An 18,183-nucleotide genomic window follows, 5' to 3' on the forward strand; every position below is an offset into this window, starting at 1 on the left:
GACGTATAGAAGTAGCAGAATAGCTCTGGAGAAATTACTGTTGTTCTGGTCAAAAACTCATTGTAATAGCAGCAGAAATGTTTATTTTGCACTGTTGTTTGACATGGCAATACAGTTGTTATGATTTTGTTCAAGTTTGTTTCACCATGAAGAACAATTCTGAATCTAAAATGTCTTCACAGCTAGCCACATTCATTTAATTTCGCATTCATGGGAAAGCATACAGGAAGCTTCCCCTGGTATAAGGTAGATCAGTACTGTGATGATCTGTGATGAAAGCTACAGACTTTATAAAAATTAATTACTTTTTTATCCCTGGAATCACATATTTTGGGTAGTAGCTAAAGGTGTTTAATTGTTTATTGAGATAGACAAATCTGCTAACTAGCCAGAGAACTTTTGGTAGTAAATTTGGAACTACACCATAAATTGATTTAAGTTGGTAAAAGCCATCCATTTTCAAATACTGTGTGTAACTTACATGCAAAACTAAGTACTATCCAATTTGTAGATCTTATGAAATTCTTAGACAGTTAGAATATTGTACTCAACACAAAGGCAATGCCAAAGAAGGTATGCCAAATAATAAAATCTCACAGTTATTGGATATTATGTTTTTCTCGGTGACTATTGTGAAGCTGCATTTACAGATATCTTTTAAATGTGTATATGCTGCCTCTAATGAGTTGTTTTCAGCTTATACTTTTCCAGGTAAACATTGTTTTCTCATATGTTGTTTTTTGCCATGGCTTTCTTTGTATCTAGTTAGTAGGGTTTGTAGTTTCTCTGTAATAACTGTAAGACGTGAACACAGTGCTACCTGATAGGTTCTTGGATGACTAATTTACCATTAAGTTGCAGATCATTTGGCATGTCGTTTGAGTCTATCATTCTTGATGTTGAATGCTTTCAGTTCCCTACATCATATTCAGAACTGTGCAATAAGAATTGTCATACCATCTTCTTTGACTACTGGTCCTCCACATGTACCTAACAGATTCTCATGAGAACACTGTCACTTCTCATCCAAAGATTCTCATTTAATTTGCCCAAGCACCTGTGTAATACTTTCATATAGGCCATACTCAATAAGGACTCCAAATGCTGGAACAGTGTTCTACAGTTGGTCAGTCTACCATCTTTTACGATGCATTTTCCTTTCCTGTTATGATACTTTCCTCTAGACAACCGTGTGGTACAGTCCTAGTGCCATTCAGATATCTAGAAAGACGGGTTGTACCTGTTCACTGGCATCTACTGACTTTTAGATATTGTATATGAATAAAGCAAGCTGTGTAAAATGTAAACTTTCGCAACTGTAAATGTCACAATTAATAAAATGTTTTGGCTTATTATATGCTGTTGTCGATTGGATTTCACCTTAAAACCTAACGTTTTGTCCTTATCTGTGGAGGACACTTTCAAGGGGGATTGTAGCTTCTTTGAATGTCCCATTCACACAGTAGCAAGCCATGGTGTGAATTGGACATTCAAAGAAGCTGTGATGCCCTTTGAAAATGTCCTCCACAGATGGGGATGAAATGTTGGGTTTTCAGGTGAAATCCATTCAACCACAGGATAATAGCCCTAACATTTTATTAATTGAAAGCAAGCTGTGTTTCCCAGGGATGTTTTTTTTTCCTGAATCCATGCTGATTCTTTGACAGAAGCTCCTTTTCCTCCAGGAATATCTTAATGTTTGAACTTGGAATATGCTCTAGAATTCTGCGACAGACAGACACTAGTGATAATTTGTCACAGTAAAGAAATTAGTTTATTGGAGTACAGTCACACAAAATATTGTTGTATGTTGACCGAATACAAAGTTTCTGGAGAAAAGCGTAATGAGATATGACATAAATGGAACAGACACCTAAGAGGTTTAGTCAAAGGGCTGTAGGTTAAAGAAATATGCAATTTCATCACTATCTCTCCCCCATCCCCATATAGTTGTTTGGGGAAAAAGAATATAAATTTGAGTGTCCTTAAGTGTGTATTATAAATGCTTATTTACAGTAGAAAAAGTTGTCAGCAATCTTCTCTTTAAGGAAACCTTCTTGTTATGAATGTTTAAAGTTTATGTGAATAGCACTTTCGATATAGTGCCTACCTTCAGTTTCCTTCATTTTACAGCTATGACCAATGTGGGAATAAATAATATATTTCCTCACTCATTATGTAGTGACTTGTTACATGAATGAGTAGCTGTCTCGTCTGTGGTCTTACAAAACCCCAGGAAACAATAGAAATATAATAGTGATGCGTAATGCTCACCACCTCCCCCTCTCCCATTGATGTCTTTCCAATGTAACTTAACCTGGCATCTGCCTTCCTTGTAGTTCGAATAGTGTGGTCATATGACTTGAAATTCCTCTGCATTGAAACCTGAATAGATACTTGAGGGTCAGTCATGTCAGTGATCACTAAGTGACGGTTTAATCAAAGAGTACTGAATCGTTTCACTGATTTATATGTATGAAAATAAATAGTAGTGTGATATAATGTTGACTATTTTAATTGTGCTGCTGTTGACAGTATGTGCTACAAAGTATTTACCTTGAACAGTCATTAAACATCCCATTGCAGTAGGCCTAAGGATATTTAGTGATGAAATTAATTTACATGCTGTGATAGTCAATTGCACTGATATTTTCATAATTAATGAATGTTGTTTTAAGTCTAAATAAATTGATTCACAATTACTCTTTGCAGAGGGAACACTCGAGTGAGGAGACCATGGCCACACTATCACTGCGAATCAGCATTGTCGACAAAAATGTTACGAAGACTATGCAATTTGACCCAACAACTACAGTTTATGATGCCTGCCGGATAATAAGGGAAAAAATATCTGAAGCCAACCAGGGGCAGCGTAAGTGTTATACAACATTTATGTATACGAGTAAGTTTTGTGAGGTTAGTCAACTAGGTAACTACAGCCTAGAAATTGGCAGCTGACGTTTCAAGAGAAAAAAAAGTATAAAAATGTAATTTACACCACATGTGTAATTCTGCATATTGTCGTTTTTCAGCAAAAGATTATGGTCTTTTCTTAGCAGATGAAGATGCTAAGAAAGGAGTGTGGTTGGAACCGGGAAGAAACTTGGAGTATTATATTTTGAGGAATGGTGTAAGTTGATGACAATTAAGAGTTATTAGTTACTAATAGTATGAAACATAATGTCTGGTGATGCAGTTAGTTCTTATGAATCTTTCTATATTAATTTCTACAGGATCTGTTAGAATATCGAAAGAAGCTACGAACTCTCCGTGTCAGGATGCTGGATGGTACAGTGAAGACATTACTGGTGGATGACAGCCAACCAGTAGTGAATTTAATGGTTGTTATTTGCACAAAGATTGGTAACTATTAATGTTTTTTACAAGATAACATTACTTAGCTCTACACAATCTTTGTTTGCAACTTACTGCTTAAAACACCTTCAAAAAAGAATCATTGTAATTTCAGGAATTACCAATCATGATGAATACAGTCTTGTTAGAGAGAACCAGGAGGAAGAGCTAGAAAATAAACCAAATTTTGGAACCCTTACTTTGAAACGAAAGAAAGAGGAAAAGGAACGCGATGCCAAAATGGACCAACTGAGGAAGAAGCTTAAAACAGATGATGAAGGTCTCTGCAGATACTAATAACTGAGATTTTACAGTAAAATGGTAACATCAACTTCTCTTCTAGTTTAGGGTGTCCATTTCATTTTTATTAAAAACAAATGGGTCATTTGGAAAAGCTTGGAGGAAAAAAAAAAAAAAAAAAAAAGAAAAGAAAAACGGGACAGTTAAGGGGAAAAAATGGGGCACAAGTTGTATTGAGAAAATTTAGTGGACATAGTTTTCCTTTGCATTGTGCTCTCAGATGATTGCAAATGACATTTTCAATTATTCTGCTGCACTTTCAACTTACTGTTCACTTTATGTATTTTATCAAGAAGTGCATTTTTGTTTGAACATTCATGCGATGTTTCCTTGTCTTAATGTCATTTCCAGTGTCAGACCTACCACAATGTCCAGTACCAAAGTTTGATTTACACAACTTACATTCTACAGTTTCTCCACTTCCAATGATAAAAGTAAACTCACTTTTTTATATTACTGTTAGAATTAATTTTCTTTTTGGCCTGAGATGAAACAATGAACATGTAGCGGTAATACCAACAGTGCAAAACGATACAGTAAATAAACAAAACTTGTAAAAGCGGCATTATGTATAATAAATTGCAAATCAGACTTACAGTAATGTAAACTGCTATAGACAAGTGAAATCACAAAAAAGTGGGACATTTGAGCATCCCCCAAAAAGCTATTGGGTTGTGGATTTTTGAGGAAAAAGGGGAACTGTCTCAGGAAATGCAAGACAATGGACACCCTGTTCTAGTTTGATGAAATATATTTTATGCTGTTCATTGTCATCATTTTTACATTACAACATAGAACTAGCTAACTTCATATATTTTACGTTATGTTGGTGTGTATTAATTTAATATCCTTCCCTAAAATTTGATTTGGTATTATGTTGTAGTGAACTGGATTGATCCTTCTAAAACACTTCGTGAACAAGGTATTGACGAAGGTGAGACTGTCCTCCTGCGACGTAAGTTCTTTTTCTCAGATCAAAATATTGATTCGAGAGATCCAGTACAATTGAACCTTTTATATGTCCAAGCAAGAGATGCAATGTTGGACGGAACACACCCTGTGACTCAAGATAAAGCATGTGAGTTTGCTGGTATTCAGTGTCAAATACAGTTTGGTGATCATAATGAGAATAGGCATCGTCCAGGATTTCTTGAGTGAGTATATACTGTAAGAAATTATGTTATTACTGCTTTACTGCAACATTTTAAACTAGTAGTTTAAGAGAATTGTGCAGTAATTATATTACACAGAATTATTTTAAAGTTTATTTATTGCAAGTGTTCTGCGACATTAATTTCTTTTTTTTTTTTTTTTACCTACAGTTTGAAAGAATTTTTACCACAGTCGTATGTTAAAGTTAAAGGTATTGAAAAGAAGGTTTTCTCTGAACACAAGAAACATATTGGATTATCTGAACTTGATGCTAAAGTGCTATACACTAAAACAGCTCGTTCTCTTCCCACTTACGGTGTAACATTCTTCCTTGTAAAGGTAAGTGTTCTAAGAGCTACCATGTGCAAGTAAATATGGTTGGTTGGCCTAAGTCAAGAACAAATCTGCATTCAGTTTTATATTCTGTTGAATTTCTGTGAATTTCAACAGTGCATACGAAATAGTTCCTGTCATCAAAAACATCTCGTAGTACTGTCATAGTGGCATTGCTGATGTGTGCACTTAAATTGTTCGCCACAAAATAACCATAGCTTTTTATTAAACAATAGAAAGTCCAGGTTGGAATATCAACAATATTATGAAAAGGATAGATTACTACTCACTGTAACGATGACACATTGATGTGCAGACTGTTACACATGAGATTTTGGTCAAAGCCCTCCTCAGAAAAGAAAAGAAAGTGCACACACATTCACACAAGCAAGCACACCTCACACACACAAGACTGCTATCTCCAGCCATTGCGCCTTGGTTGTGTGAATGTGTGTGTAGTTTGTTTCCTGTTCTGAAGAAGGCTTTGACTGAAATCTCAGGGGTAACAGTCTTTTCGTTGTGCTTGTCTGTAACTCAGTGGGTCATCTTTAGGATAAGTAGCAATCTATCCTTTTCATAATATTGTTTGTAGCTTTTTGTTGTTATTTATTATGCCTGCAATAAAGATTGCAGTATATTGTTCATGTATGTATCATAAGTTATGGTTTGGTGGGAAAATATCAGTTTAATAATTAAATGTTTGCACCAGTTTGTCACTACACTCATTCTTTTGCATCATGCAGAGGTTCTTGATGAAGATTTTCAGAACTCCACATACTGATGTTGAGCAACAGTAAATGAATTCATATGGTATCAGTTGATGGTTCTATGCAGCTGTGTGGGCAGACCCTACTGACACACCTGTCAAAATGGTTCAAATGGCTCTGAGCACTGTGGGACTTAACAGCTGAGGTCATCAGTCCCCTAGAACTTAGAACTACTTAAACCTAACTAATCTAAGGACATCACGCACATCCATGCCTGAGGCAGGATTCGAAACAGTGACCGTAGCGGTCACGCGGATCCAGACTGAAGCGTGTAGAACCGCTCGGCCTCACTGGCCGGCACACACCTGTCAGAAACGCTAAATAGTGCAATAATTTCATTGGACTTCCTTCTAAATCTAATATCAGCTCGTCTAATTAGGTTAAAATTGATATGAGTTGTGCCAGAGTCTGAGCAACTGGCCGTAGTGTATGTGGTGATCGGAGCCTGCCTCCCCATAATCGGTTCCCATGCAGTGCCAGACACAGTACTTGCATTGTACAGGAAACACCTGTATTATATACCAAAACACTTTGAGTTATTACTATTTTTCATTCCACAGGTGAAATGTGTTTATTCTGTCCAGAGACCTTCTCATTTGAAACACATGAACCTGTTTCTTTGTTAGGCTTTTGCTCAATTAATATATGATATTACTCAGCAGTGACTGGTGTTTTCTGTTTAGTATAATAGATAAATTAATTCATCCAGGGGTTTGTCAGAATATAACAAAGGAAAAAAGGGCATGTATACTGATGTGTTTAACAAGGATCAGACTGAAAGTCATTGCGAGCATTTTAATGTCATAAATAAAATATCATTTCAGCACTTAATTCATTATTATTTCAATTTTTATTATCTTCTATGCAGATCTGTTCAATAAATGTTGTATTTTGTAGAGGGTATTTTAGAAATACCTTTTTTCATATAGAATGTTTCTTCATTGCATCATTATTTCTTCTTTAACAGGAGAAAATGAAAGGCAAGAACAAATTGGTGCCTCGACTTTTGGGTGTGACAAAAGATTCTGTACTGCGCTTGGATGAAAAAACTAAGGAGATTCTGAAGACATGGCCACTGACTACTGTCAGGCGCTGGGGTGCATCTCCAAATACTTTCACTCTTGATTTTGGTGATTACTCTGATCAGTACTACTGTGTTCAAACCACTGAGGCTGAACAGATTTTACAGCTCATCTCAGGATACATTGATATAATTCTCAAAAAGGTACAAGTTGTATGAAAAAGGAACATAGTAATATTATTAAGCTTAGAAATTTTAGGTGACTAGTTCTTCTTTTGCTGCAGACTGATTTTCATTATGCCATTGTCTTTGAGATTTATATAAGATTTAATAAAAGTAACCAATAAGATTTAATGAAAGGATCCAATTTGGCACTTTCCTTTAAAATGTAGCTATATGTATTGTCTGATACTGAAGTATCTAAAGGTTTAAGGCCAAGCAGGGGCTGATACCCAAATGCTTGTGGTTATTATTCAATTTTACAGCATCTAAGTGCTGATCTGAAGTTAGGTCTATGTAATTGGAAAGCAGAAATAAAAACGCTACAAATGTTTGCTTGGAGGCACTCGTAGATAGAAGTTTTTGCATTATTAATACCATAGCATTTCAGTATAAAATCTTGAATTTCAGGGACTATCCCTGGAACTTATAACTATCTTTGCCCACTTTGACATTATGAAGCAACATTATGCAAAAGTGTTACATGTTCCATTTGTCAGAAAGTACCGTGTTTCATGCTTCATGATGCTTGGAGGCGGAAAATTAACAGCCTAATGCAAGAAGTAGCTTATTTAAAGGAATTTTATGTGTATGTGTTCCAACTCTAAAAAAGTTCATTGATTTGTAATTAACTTCGGAAGTTTATATTGAAGACAGAAGTTGTTGTGTGTTCTGTCAATAATATGGTAACAGGCTAAAAGGAAAAGGGTAACAATATATTTGTAGCTGTAAAAATGGTGTGCTATTAATTGGTACTATGCAATATGTTTTTTATAGTTAACTCACCAGTGCCTTTTCAATTTTTATAGAAGCAGTCAAAAGACCATTTTGGCATTGAGGGTGATGAAGGTTCAACCATGGTTGAAGACAGTGTTTCTCCACTGAAGTAAGTTTATCTTTGTAATCATTGCAGCTCTTTTAATCTTAATTTTTTGTACACAATCTTATTTATGTCTTTTTACAGGGCTACTATCCTGCAGCATGAGACAAACCGTGTTGTTAAAGTTAACACTGAATCCTTGGCTAAACCTGCAGTCATTCGACCAGGTGCAGATGGTAAGTGTGTTACTTTTTTTAGTGTGTCAGTCTAAATTGTGAAAGTATTTTGCTTTTAGCGCTTCCTAGCATTTGGAACTTGATTAGTCTTTTCATTAAGTAATCTATGAACTCAGAAGATGTTCCTATAAACAGCAAATAAGTGAAAAATAAAAGTTTGTGAGAAACTGACTTTTATCTTATGAACTGACCATATATATTATTAGTTTTTAAGTTTATTGCCAGTATCAGTTCATTAAGACCCTTGCAACAAACAATCAAAAGTCATCACCTTGGATTGAGTGGTCAGTGTTTCAATTGCAACTGCTGACCACAGAGAGAAGTTAGGGTGTAAATTCCATGTTTTGGGTTACCCACACAGTCAAAATTAGGAAATATCACAGACCTAACTACAGATGACAGGAGGAGGACTGCAAGTTGTAATTCTACACTGGCAGCAGTCCCTGCTATATAGGGCCTGCACAATGCAGACACACTTTCCTTACGCAGTCTACATGGTTACCAACGGAGTGCTTGGAACACAATGGCAGCTATGAATTTTTACACCATGGATGAGCAAGACTCTGGTACATCCACATGACTAACTGCCACTTGACAAGTCCTAATTGGGCTCTGTCCATAATGTATTAAGAACAGGCAGAATCTAAGGACAAGCTTAACATTTATCTTTATAGTTGTGAGAATATTCTATTAATGGGAACATGATTGTCTGTTATTCAAGTAGAGTGATACCATACCTTTATACATGTAGAGCCATTCTAATTAATAATTTTCAGATATAATATAGCTAACATTTATTAGAACTGCTGTTACTACTGCGGTGTCGCCCCCAGGGGCTCAGCATTCATTTGCTGGGTACGGGCTTGGCGACCCCGGGGTTCCTGAGCTGGGGACTGGTAAGCGCCGCCAGTCCCCTGTCACCGTAAGCTCTGAGCATACTTCAGCGACCACCGTGCGGCGCGGCGGTGGAACGTTGTGTGTCTCAGGGAATGGGGATCTTGGCTTGACCGCCCGGATCGTGAGGATGGAATAAACCTATAAAAAAAACCCTCAATCTCAAGGTGTGCTGCGCGCCGATGAGATGCATGGTTGTTGAGGTGGAACAGTCGTTAGCGGGCAACCTCTGGGGAACCTGCCGCACCTCAGTTGTACAAGGCTTATCCAGGCATGCGGGGCTCTGTCTGAATGGACCTAAGTTTCCCTAGCTGCTCGTGGGACGACCATGGATACCACGAATTCTTCCTCTTTTCCTCCTCCTAATTTTTCGCTGGCCAGTGGGATGGGTGGACCGCTGGTAGGCACTACCAGCCAAACCAACAAGAGGGCTCGGTTAGCCAGTCCTCCTGACTCAGGCGTCAGCAAACGTACAGCAGTTCAGAGTAACAGAGCACATACTGACAACCAGAATGTGTTTTTAATAATAAAACGGAAAGAGGGTTCCTTTGAAAAGGTTTTGCCATTCTATATCCAAAAGGGTCTAGAAGGAATAGCTGGCACTTTAAAATCAGTGAAGCGTTTACGGAATGGGACACTGCTTGTTGAAACATCAACTGCTCAGCAAGCAGTTAACCTTCAAACAGCTAAAAGCTTGGGGGAATACACGATCGATACAGAGCTTCACAGCACCCTGAACTCCAGTAAGGGTGTTGTTACCTGTAGGGATCTTGTTGACATTCCTGTGGAAGAATTAAAGAGTGAGTGAGCTCAGGAGGGAATTGTTGACGTTCAGAACATCATGAAAAGGGTGGATGGGAACCTGGTGAAATCTGACTCCTTCATTCTTACTTCCAATACCCCCAAACTCCCAGAACACGTCAAGGCAGGATTTCTTCGACTAAATGTCCGGTCGTATGTCCCAAACCCATTGCGCTGTTTTAAGTGCCAGCGTTTTGGGCATACGACTCTAGGGTGTAAAGGAGAAGCGATGTGTGGCAACTGCAGTAAGGCTGCCCATGACGGAATTGACTGTTCGTCGCCTGTCAGATGTATAAACTGTTCTGAAAGCCACCCTGTTTGGAGTCGGGACTGTAGAATCTTCCTAGAGGAATGTAAAATACAAGAAATAAAAACAACTAAGCGTATCCCCTACAGTGAAGCCAAAAAGTTCTTTAAGGCCATGCAGCCACCCACATTCGTTACGTCTTTTGCTTCCATTGTTCAGAAGCCGCCTCCAAAAGTCGATGCATCTACACAGACGGAGGTTGTTAGTGTTGGCACGAACACCTTCACGTGTCAGTGCACTTGCAAGGCAGCAAGTGTATCAGAGCCTGTAGCCCCTCCTCGAACAGCAGAGAAAGGTACAGTAGCTAACATTGAAGAGCCCCAGGCATCTCCGATTGCTGAGGCTGTTCCAAAGCCCAGCGTGGTCATAAACACCCCTGCTCCAGTTCTAGCAAAGCCGCCTAAACAACGGAAAGCACACATCAAGCAGCACCAACAGATTAAATCGGCTGGTAAACCCTCGGATCATGTTAATGTGGTCCCACTAGACGCTTCATCAGACTCTTCCCCAGAGCTGATGGAGTCTGAGAATATGGGGCAATCATCTCGCCCCAAGACTGAGCCTCCACCCGCTGCAGTCTCCCCACCTCGGCGGAAAGAGAGGCAGAAAATACAACCACTGTGATGGCTCCCATATTGCAATGGAACCTGCAAGGGTTCAGGACACATGTGGAGGAACTACGTCTATTGATTCAGGATAGACCTATGTGTGTATGTCTGCAAGAGACAGATTTAAGTGAAACATACACCCCTGAGCTACGTGGTTATCTCCTCCGCAAAAAGGACGACCTGAGTGGACAGAGAGCTCGAGGAGGAGTAGGTATCCTCGTCAACACCGACTACCACTCCTCGCCTCTCTCCCTCACGACGAATTTACAGGCAGTTGCAATATTAGTACATGTGCGTCATATGCTAACAGTATGTTCGCTTTACCTGCCCCCACATGATGTGCTCGACGAAGAGGCTCTCGGTGATCTTCTTACACAGCTCCCCCACCCCTTCATCCTCTGTGGTGATTTTAATGCACACAATGTGCTTTGGGGCTCTGTGAGTACTTGCCCCAGGGGTAGAGCAATCAAGAGGCTTCTTCTGTCTTCCAGTGCCTATTTGCTAAATACAGGTCAGAGCACGCATTTTTGCATTGCAACTGGGTCGTTCTCTGCCATTGATCTATCGCTTTGCTCTCCAGCCATCGCCCACACTGCTGCATGGGAAGTGGTTGATGACTTACACAGCAGCGATCACTTCCCCATCTGGATTCACCTGCCACATGCAGTGGAACCGGAAAGGCAACCGCCCCGATGGGTGCTCCGTAGAGCCAACTGGGCACTGTATAGTCAGCTAGCCCAGTTTGAACATCGGGTCAGTGTCCAGGAATGGGTGGATCATATTACTGAAGTGATTCACCGCGCCAGTGAAGTGTCCATCCCACAGTCCATGGGACAAGCGAAGCGGCAGCCTGTCCCTTGGTGGAGCGACGAATGCTGCTCTGCAGTCAGGGCTAGGCGGGCAGCTCTGCGTAGGTTCAAATGCCGGCCAACTGTAGAGAACCTTGCAGCCTTTCGGGTGGCGAGGGCAAAGTGTCGTCGGATTATACGAGAGAGCAAGAAGAGGTCGTGGCAGCAGTTCCTGAACACCATTAATCGTTCTACATGAAGTTCCATTGTATGGGAGACCATAAGGAGGATTTCTGGGAGAGGTGGGAGGTGCCCTATGGCTGCTATAATTTGGAATGGTACTCTCCAAACGACCCCAAAAGATATTGCCCAGTCTATGGCGGCTCATTTTGCAGCTATTACTGCAACCGCCAGTCAGAATCCAGCTTTCCAGCCCCACAGAGTGGCTGCTGAGAGGAGCAGTTTTGACTTCCGCTCGCCCAATACAGAAGAGTACAACTGCCCATTTTCCATGTGGGAACTGGATTCTGCATTGTGTGGGGCTCGTGATACATCCCCTGGTCACGATAGAATCCACTATAGCATGCTGCGGCACCTCACAGGGAGAAATAAAGAAATCCTCCTCCGACTTTTTAATCTAGTTTGGATGTCTGGTCACTTCCCCGACTCGTGGCGTGAAGCACTTTTAATTCCTCTTTTAAAACCTGGGAAAGACCGCACGTGCCCGGGTAGTTACCGTAGTGTTGCCCTCACTAGCTACGTGGGAAAGACCTTGGAGCGGATGGTCAACCGCCGCCTTGTCTGGATGTTAGAATCCAGACAACTCCTTAGTCGCTTTCAGTGTGGGTTCAGGAGGTGTCGCTCCACCTTTGATAACCTGGCCCTCCTGGAGGCGGCTATACAACAGGCTTTCCTGCGCCAGCATCACCTGTTGGGAATATTTTTTGACATTGAAAAGGCGTAGGACACTACTTGGAGGCATCTTATCGTCAGGTAGCTCCACGAATGGGGTTTTCGTGGATGTCTTCCTAATTTTATTCGGTGCTTCCTGTCGCCACATTATTTTCGGTACCGAGTCGGAGACGTACTGTCTAGTCGCTTTGAACAAGAGAACGGTGTCCCTCAAGGTAGTGTTTTAAGTGTGACGGTCTTTGCTATTGCTATTAACAGTATTACGTCTGTTGTGAAAAGTCCTGTGCAGTGTTCCTTGTTTGTGGACGATTTCTCTGTATTTTGCTCTTCTTCAAGCCTTGCAACGACGACTCGTCAGCTGCAACTCACTCTGCGACGGTTGGATGAATGGGCACAGAAGAGTGGTTTTAAGTTTTCAACTGATAAGTCAGTGTGTGTTCTTTTTAACCATTCTCGTTCCATTTTTGACTTGCCTGCGTTGAGGATGAGGGACACCGTTCTGAATTTTAAAGACACAGTGAAGTTTCTGGGCCTCACTTTTGATTCTAAGCTTACGTGGCTGCCACACATTAAGGAACTGAAAAAACGGTCTCTTAAGGCGCTGTCTATTTTAAAATGTCTTAGTCACCACACATGGGGAGCAGACAGGACTTGTCTGCTCCGGTTTTACAGAGCCTTCGTGCGGTCCCGGCTTGATTATGGATGCACGGTGTATGGGTCTGCAAGACTCACTTATTTGAAGCTGTTGGATGTGGTGCACCATGAGGGGATTCGGTTGGCCACTGGGGCGTTCAGAACCAGCTCCATACCGAGCCTCTGTGCAGAGGCAGGTGAACCGCCACTTCACTTCCGGCAGTGTCTACTAATGGTGCGCCAGGCCTATCAAACATTATCCACGCCATACACACCTGCATACCACACTGTTGCTCGGCCTCCACTGGAAAGGCTTTTTTGCAACCGGCAACGAGCAACAAGGCCCTATGGGATTCGTGCAAAGGATTGCCTTTTAGAGATGGGTGTGGCCGGTTTTAATGTTTTACGTCGAAGTTGGAGCAGATATCCACCTTGGCTCCTCCAGAGACCCACACTGATTTTAGATTTGGCAAATTTTAAGAAAGACAGTACATCAGATTTTACTTTCAAATCTTTGTTTTTTAACATTTTAGACAGGAATCATGATTTTACAGTAGTCTACACTGATGGATCCCAACAGGGGGATTTTCTTGGCTGCTCAGTCGTGTTCCCCAACCGTGTCATCAGGATTCGCTTTCCCCAGGAATACACTGTTTTTTCCGCAGAACTTCACGCGGTCCTGAAGGCATTGGAGCAGATACGGTTTACTCAGGGCAAACACTTCCTAATTTGCTCTGACTCGCTGAGCCACTGCAGAACCTGTACCCAGCGGAGAAGTTGGAACAGCTGATTTACGACGAACTGTACATCCTCCAACGACAGGGCAAGCAAGTGTCCTTTTGCTGGGTGCCAGGGCATGTGGGCATACGGGGAAATGAACAAGCTGACAGAGCTGCCAAGGACGCCTGCAGGTTACCAGATGTGACACAATGTTCTATTCCTTTGCAAGGTGTCGTTTCTGTGCTGCGGCGGAAGTATATGCAATTGTGGGAGGAGGAGTGGCTGGCGGTGAGGGAAAATAAGCTGCGGTTGGTGAAACCCACCATCCAGCCGTGGTGTTCCTCCTGCCGGTCACCTAGGCATGACGAAGTGACCCTTACACGTCTTCGCATAGGGCACTGTCCTCTTACGCATGCCTTCTTACTACGGCGAGAGGAACCCCCTCTGTGTGATGCCTGTGGTGTATGAATCACTGTACGCCACATTTTAGTTGAGTGTGATTTATATTGTTTTGTCAGGGCGGAAGTTAATATTAGTGGGGATCTGCCCTCGATTTTAGCCAATGACGAGGCGAGTGTCAAGAAAGTTTTAAGGTACTGTGCTGTTTCTGGGCTTCAGCCAAAAATTTTAGGTTGGAAATTTAGTGTGTTGCTGAGTGGCTTACCACTCCTTTTTTATTCTTGTAATAGGCCAGTTCCAAACATGTGCTATGTCTTTCATTCTACCCCTTCCCCTCCGTTCTCTTGCAGTTCTCCTCATTATGTGCTGCTTTCCTCTTTGCTACTGTTGACGTGCAAACTGCCTCTGTAGACTTTCACCTATAATTTTAATCCTATTTTTGCACTTGCTGAATTGTAGTGACACTCGTCCGTTTTTGTTTCTGTTCGGGTGCTAAAGACTACACTGTTGAGCGCCCATAACACCATATCCATCCATACTGCGGTGTCAACAAAGCCTTGGATTCATGTTTACTGCTTTTGTCTCAGCTTAGTTTTGCAGTAACTGATATGTCTTCTTGTTGTTGACTGGGGCATCTACTTTGATTAAAGTCTCACTGCTGCTGAAAAAGACTAATATAGGTGTCATGGTATGACAGATGCATGGTTTCTAGGGAAGCGCACATACAGTGAAAGAAACACAGAATAATGATTAGTAAAATATATTACTCAACTTTGGGAACACTGGTTACAGCAATTGTATACTGCATGTGTATCCTATCTGTCCTGTGTTGACTACAGTTCCATGAACACAAGTAAATAAATATGTCAGCAGATTATGTTTGAAGTGATCGCTGTATTGAACAGAAATCTACAGATACCAGTCTTTGAATGCTGGCTCCTATTTTGACCAGAACTAAGTTTGGAATCTTCCTACATGTCGGTCTGGGGGCCTGAAGATGGCACTGAAATTGATAGTCCAATAAAAATAACGGTTTGGAAATCAGATTGTTGAAAGGTGTTTGATTTGACATTTAATATGAACAGCTGAGGGCCCGCAACCATCTCTGAAAAGATGGACATAGAGAGACAACTAAATAATGTTCTCTGAACTAAAGATGGAAGGCAACTAATCTTCTTCCATGGTGTACTGTTCAGTAAACATTTACAAACTGTCAGTACTCAGTTAAATCTCTAGGCAGGTGGTCTCTGTCCATACACGATAACTGTATTCACTGTTCTGTTTCTGTTGAAGACTAACCACTGTCTGTCTATCCGCTGCTGTTCTCTCTCACTCAAAGACTTGAAGACGTGATAAACGTTCTCCAGGAACTCCCCAGCAAGACTCAGACTGACGTACAACTTGCAACTCCCAAATTCCAGTCATGCACAGTGACTTAGTGCACGTCACTCTGCCTGGTGGCGCTGCTGCTCCAGGGGGCGTGATTCTCACAGGCATTGTGACTGGCTTTTGCCCAGCAATGTTCCTGCAGTGTGTCAACATCCATGGTACTTCTGGTACCATCTGTTGCAAACTCTTCTTGTGTGGTCTCTCAGTACACCATTCTTCTGATTTCTAGATGATTTCCTGTTGCAGTTGTTCTTCCTTTATTGTCCATTCTTCATTTTGTGTGTACCTACTATGATGGTTTGTGAATGGTGAAAATGTCTTTTACACTGAAAGTAGTCTACTGTGTATGCCCTTAACTGGGTAGTACAAAACTATGAGCACCTTGTGGAACTTAGCCTGCTACAGTTGCGTTTAGGTTTTTCAAACTTGTGAATCCGAAGCTTGGCTCTACTTCATGTAGTGAGACTTCTGTTTACCTAAGCTCTGAATATGTTCTAACAATCACCATTGGACGTGAGAGTGGAACATCATATGATTCAGATAATGTGGGTGTTATTTAACTTGCTTGGGTCATAAGGATGGTGGAAACCTCAAATTGAGCAGTATGTTGAAGAACCTAATACTTGTGTGAATGTGTACAAGTGAATCTATAAGGTAACACCTTTTACACTACCTATTAGCTCCAAACCTATGTAGTAAATGTATCCATCAGTGTTTCTGAAGTTTGAGTGGCCTCATAATTAATCACAATAAAAATAACAACAATAACAATATGAAAAACACCACCACTTTCATTGCCAAGAGTTTCACTGTTGTCCCCTTAAGGAGAAGATGGCGGGGGGGGGGGGGGGGGGGTTGAAGTGCAGGATTAAGTAAATGAAATGAATTGAAGCTCCAGTTACTTGCAACTTTAGACAGTAGTGATAATGAATCAGCAACTCTTTCTGGTATGCCTATCTCCACTTAAGACTCTTTATGAAGAGTGATGCACTTAAAAGCTCATAAAAAAACAGCTCCCTAAGCCATTGAAGCATTAATGAATTTGTGTAAAGGACTCAGTGTTTGTATTATACAAATGAATATGTAATCCACTGCTCTTGTCCACATTAAGACATATCTATAAGTGGTTATGAAACTCTTGCATACTAGAGTGGATCCTGAACTGGATGCCTGTCTTTTGTGAGAATGTTTCTAATGACTGAACTGTTCAGGCACACCTCCTACAGATGCAGTCTGCTACATCTCTCCTACTTTCAAAATCTTTTAGAAGCACCCAAAATTTCCAGTACAATAGACTTGCATTTGGGAAATTCAAAATCAAGTCAGCTCACTGTGATCCAGGTTGTCATTATTTCCTATAACTGCTTAAGGTGAGTTCTGGAATGATTCTGTTGAGTTTCCAGTCTCTGTTTTTGCCCGATTTGGTCTGTGCTCTACCTCTTACAGATTTGTCATCGACAGTATGCTAAAGCCATCTTTCTTCCTTCTTTCTCAGAAGCTCCCCAGCATATCTTTGTGAACTATAACTCCAAGGAGAAATGATGTAACAGGGAAATGGGTGAGCTGCAGCCAAAGGGTTGTTTCTAGGATGTTTTCCACTTAGGTTCATTCTCGTCTACAAGCAATTTCTTTCAAACTGTTTGTTACACAGTGTATGTGCATGTGAACATGGAATAAAAAGCTTTCACCAAAAATTATGACTCTCAATTACTGCTTGGAGACTAGAAACTGCTTAATGTGTTTTGGATGTCTGTCTCACCTGTTCCAGGGTCTAGCTCATTGAGAGCCACATATAATCAGAAACAAGGTCTAAATTGAGTATTACTCTAAAGTCTTTCTCCAACACCGACTCATCATTTTACTTGCCTGCCATTGCATATTCTGTTTCATTCTTCATCGTAGAGAATCATCACTCTAGTTATCTCTTTCCAGTATGTGCTTCTTTGCCAGATGGATTGTTATCTGCTGGAAAACTGCTAATGGCATTTTTGAATCATCTGTCCTGTTACATGGTAAATGATTGATATATATCAACAAAAGCAACTGACCCAAAATGTAACCCTGCAGCAACCCCCCCCCCCCCCCCCCACACACACACACACAAAACCCCTGTTACCCTGAAAACTTTACTCTGTAGTGCTTTAGTAACTGATTTAGTTTCATCTTTGCTTGTTGTGTAGGTTCATGTGATGTAATTGTCTTCGAATATCAACTTTAAAGAGTTGTGTGTATTTATGTGCACCAGTAAAATTTTGATGTAACTTTCAGATTATTGGCAGGAAGGGAGTATTGAATATTTTTGCACAATTCTGGTAGTCCACTAATAGCTTTGTTCTCACACAAGGGAGAAATAATATGTTTATCCCCCGTATTCTGCCCTGGCACCTTATTCAAAATTGACCATATAGTTGTGGTTTTATTGTCAGAGGTTTGTATTCTCTTGGTGTAATGCATTGTTCACTGCATTTAGTGTCTGGTGATATTCTTCAGCACTTTGCAATTCTTCTGTAGTGAAATTCTGTAACGAGTC

General features: G+C 40.8%; 1 protein-coding gene across 2 annotated transcripts in view; it reads left to right on the forward strand.

Annotated features, from left to right (window-relative positions):
• The window catches only part of LOC126248957 (talin-1), a 288,246-nt gene that overhangs the window by 148,553 nt on the left and 121,510 nt on the right, over positions 1–18,183 (forward strand). For both annotated transcript variants that reach the window (XM_049950492.1, XM_049950493.1), the window contains exons 3-11: positions 2,713–2,872; positions 3,033–3,130; positions 3,234–3,363; positions 3,470–3,634; positions 4,538–4,808; positions 4,977–5,145; positions 6,874–7,131; positions 7,956–8,032; positions 8,111–8,202. In XM_049950492.1, the coding sequence (XP_049806449.1) occupies positions 2,737–2,872; positions 3,033–3,130; positions 3,234–3,363; positions 3,470–3,634; positions 4,538–4,808; positions 4,977–5,145; positions 6,874–7,131; positions 7,956–8,032; positions 8,111–8,202 (1,396 nt within the window). In that variant the 5' untranslated portion in view covers positions 2,713–2,736. The remainder of the gene's footprint in view (positions 1–2,712; positions 2,873–3,032; positions 3,131–3,233; positions 3,364–3,469; positions 3,635–4,537; positions 4,809–4,976; positions 5,146–6,873; positions 7,132–7,955; positions 8,033–8,110; positions 8,203–18,183) is intronic.

The sequence above is a fragment of the Schistocerca nitens genome, chromosome 3 (assembly GCF_023898315.1).
Source record: "Schistocerca nitens isolate TAMUIC-IGC-003100 chromosome 3, iqSchNite1.1, whole genome shotgun sequence".
Lineage (NCBI taxonomy): Eukaryota > Metazoa > Arthropoda > Insecta > Orthoptera > Acrididae > Schistocerca > Schistocerca nitens.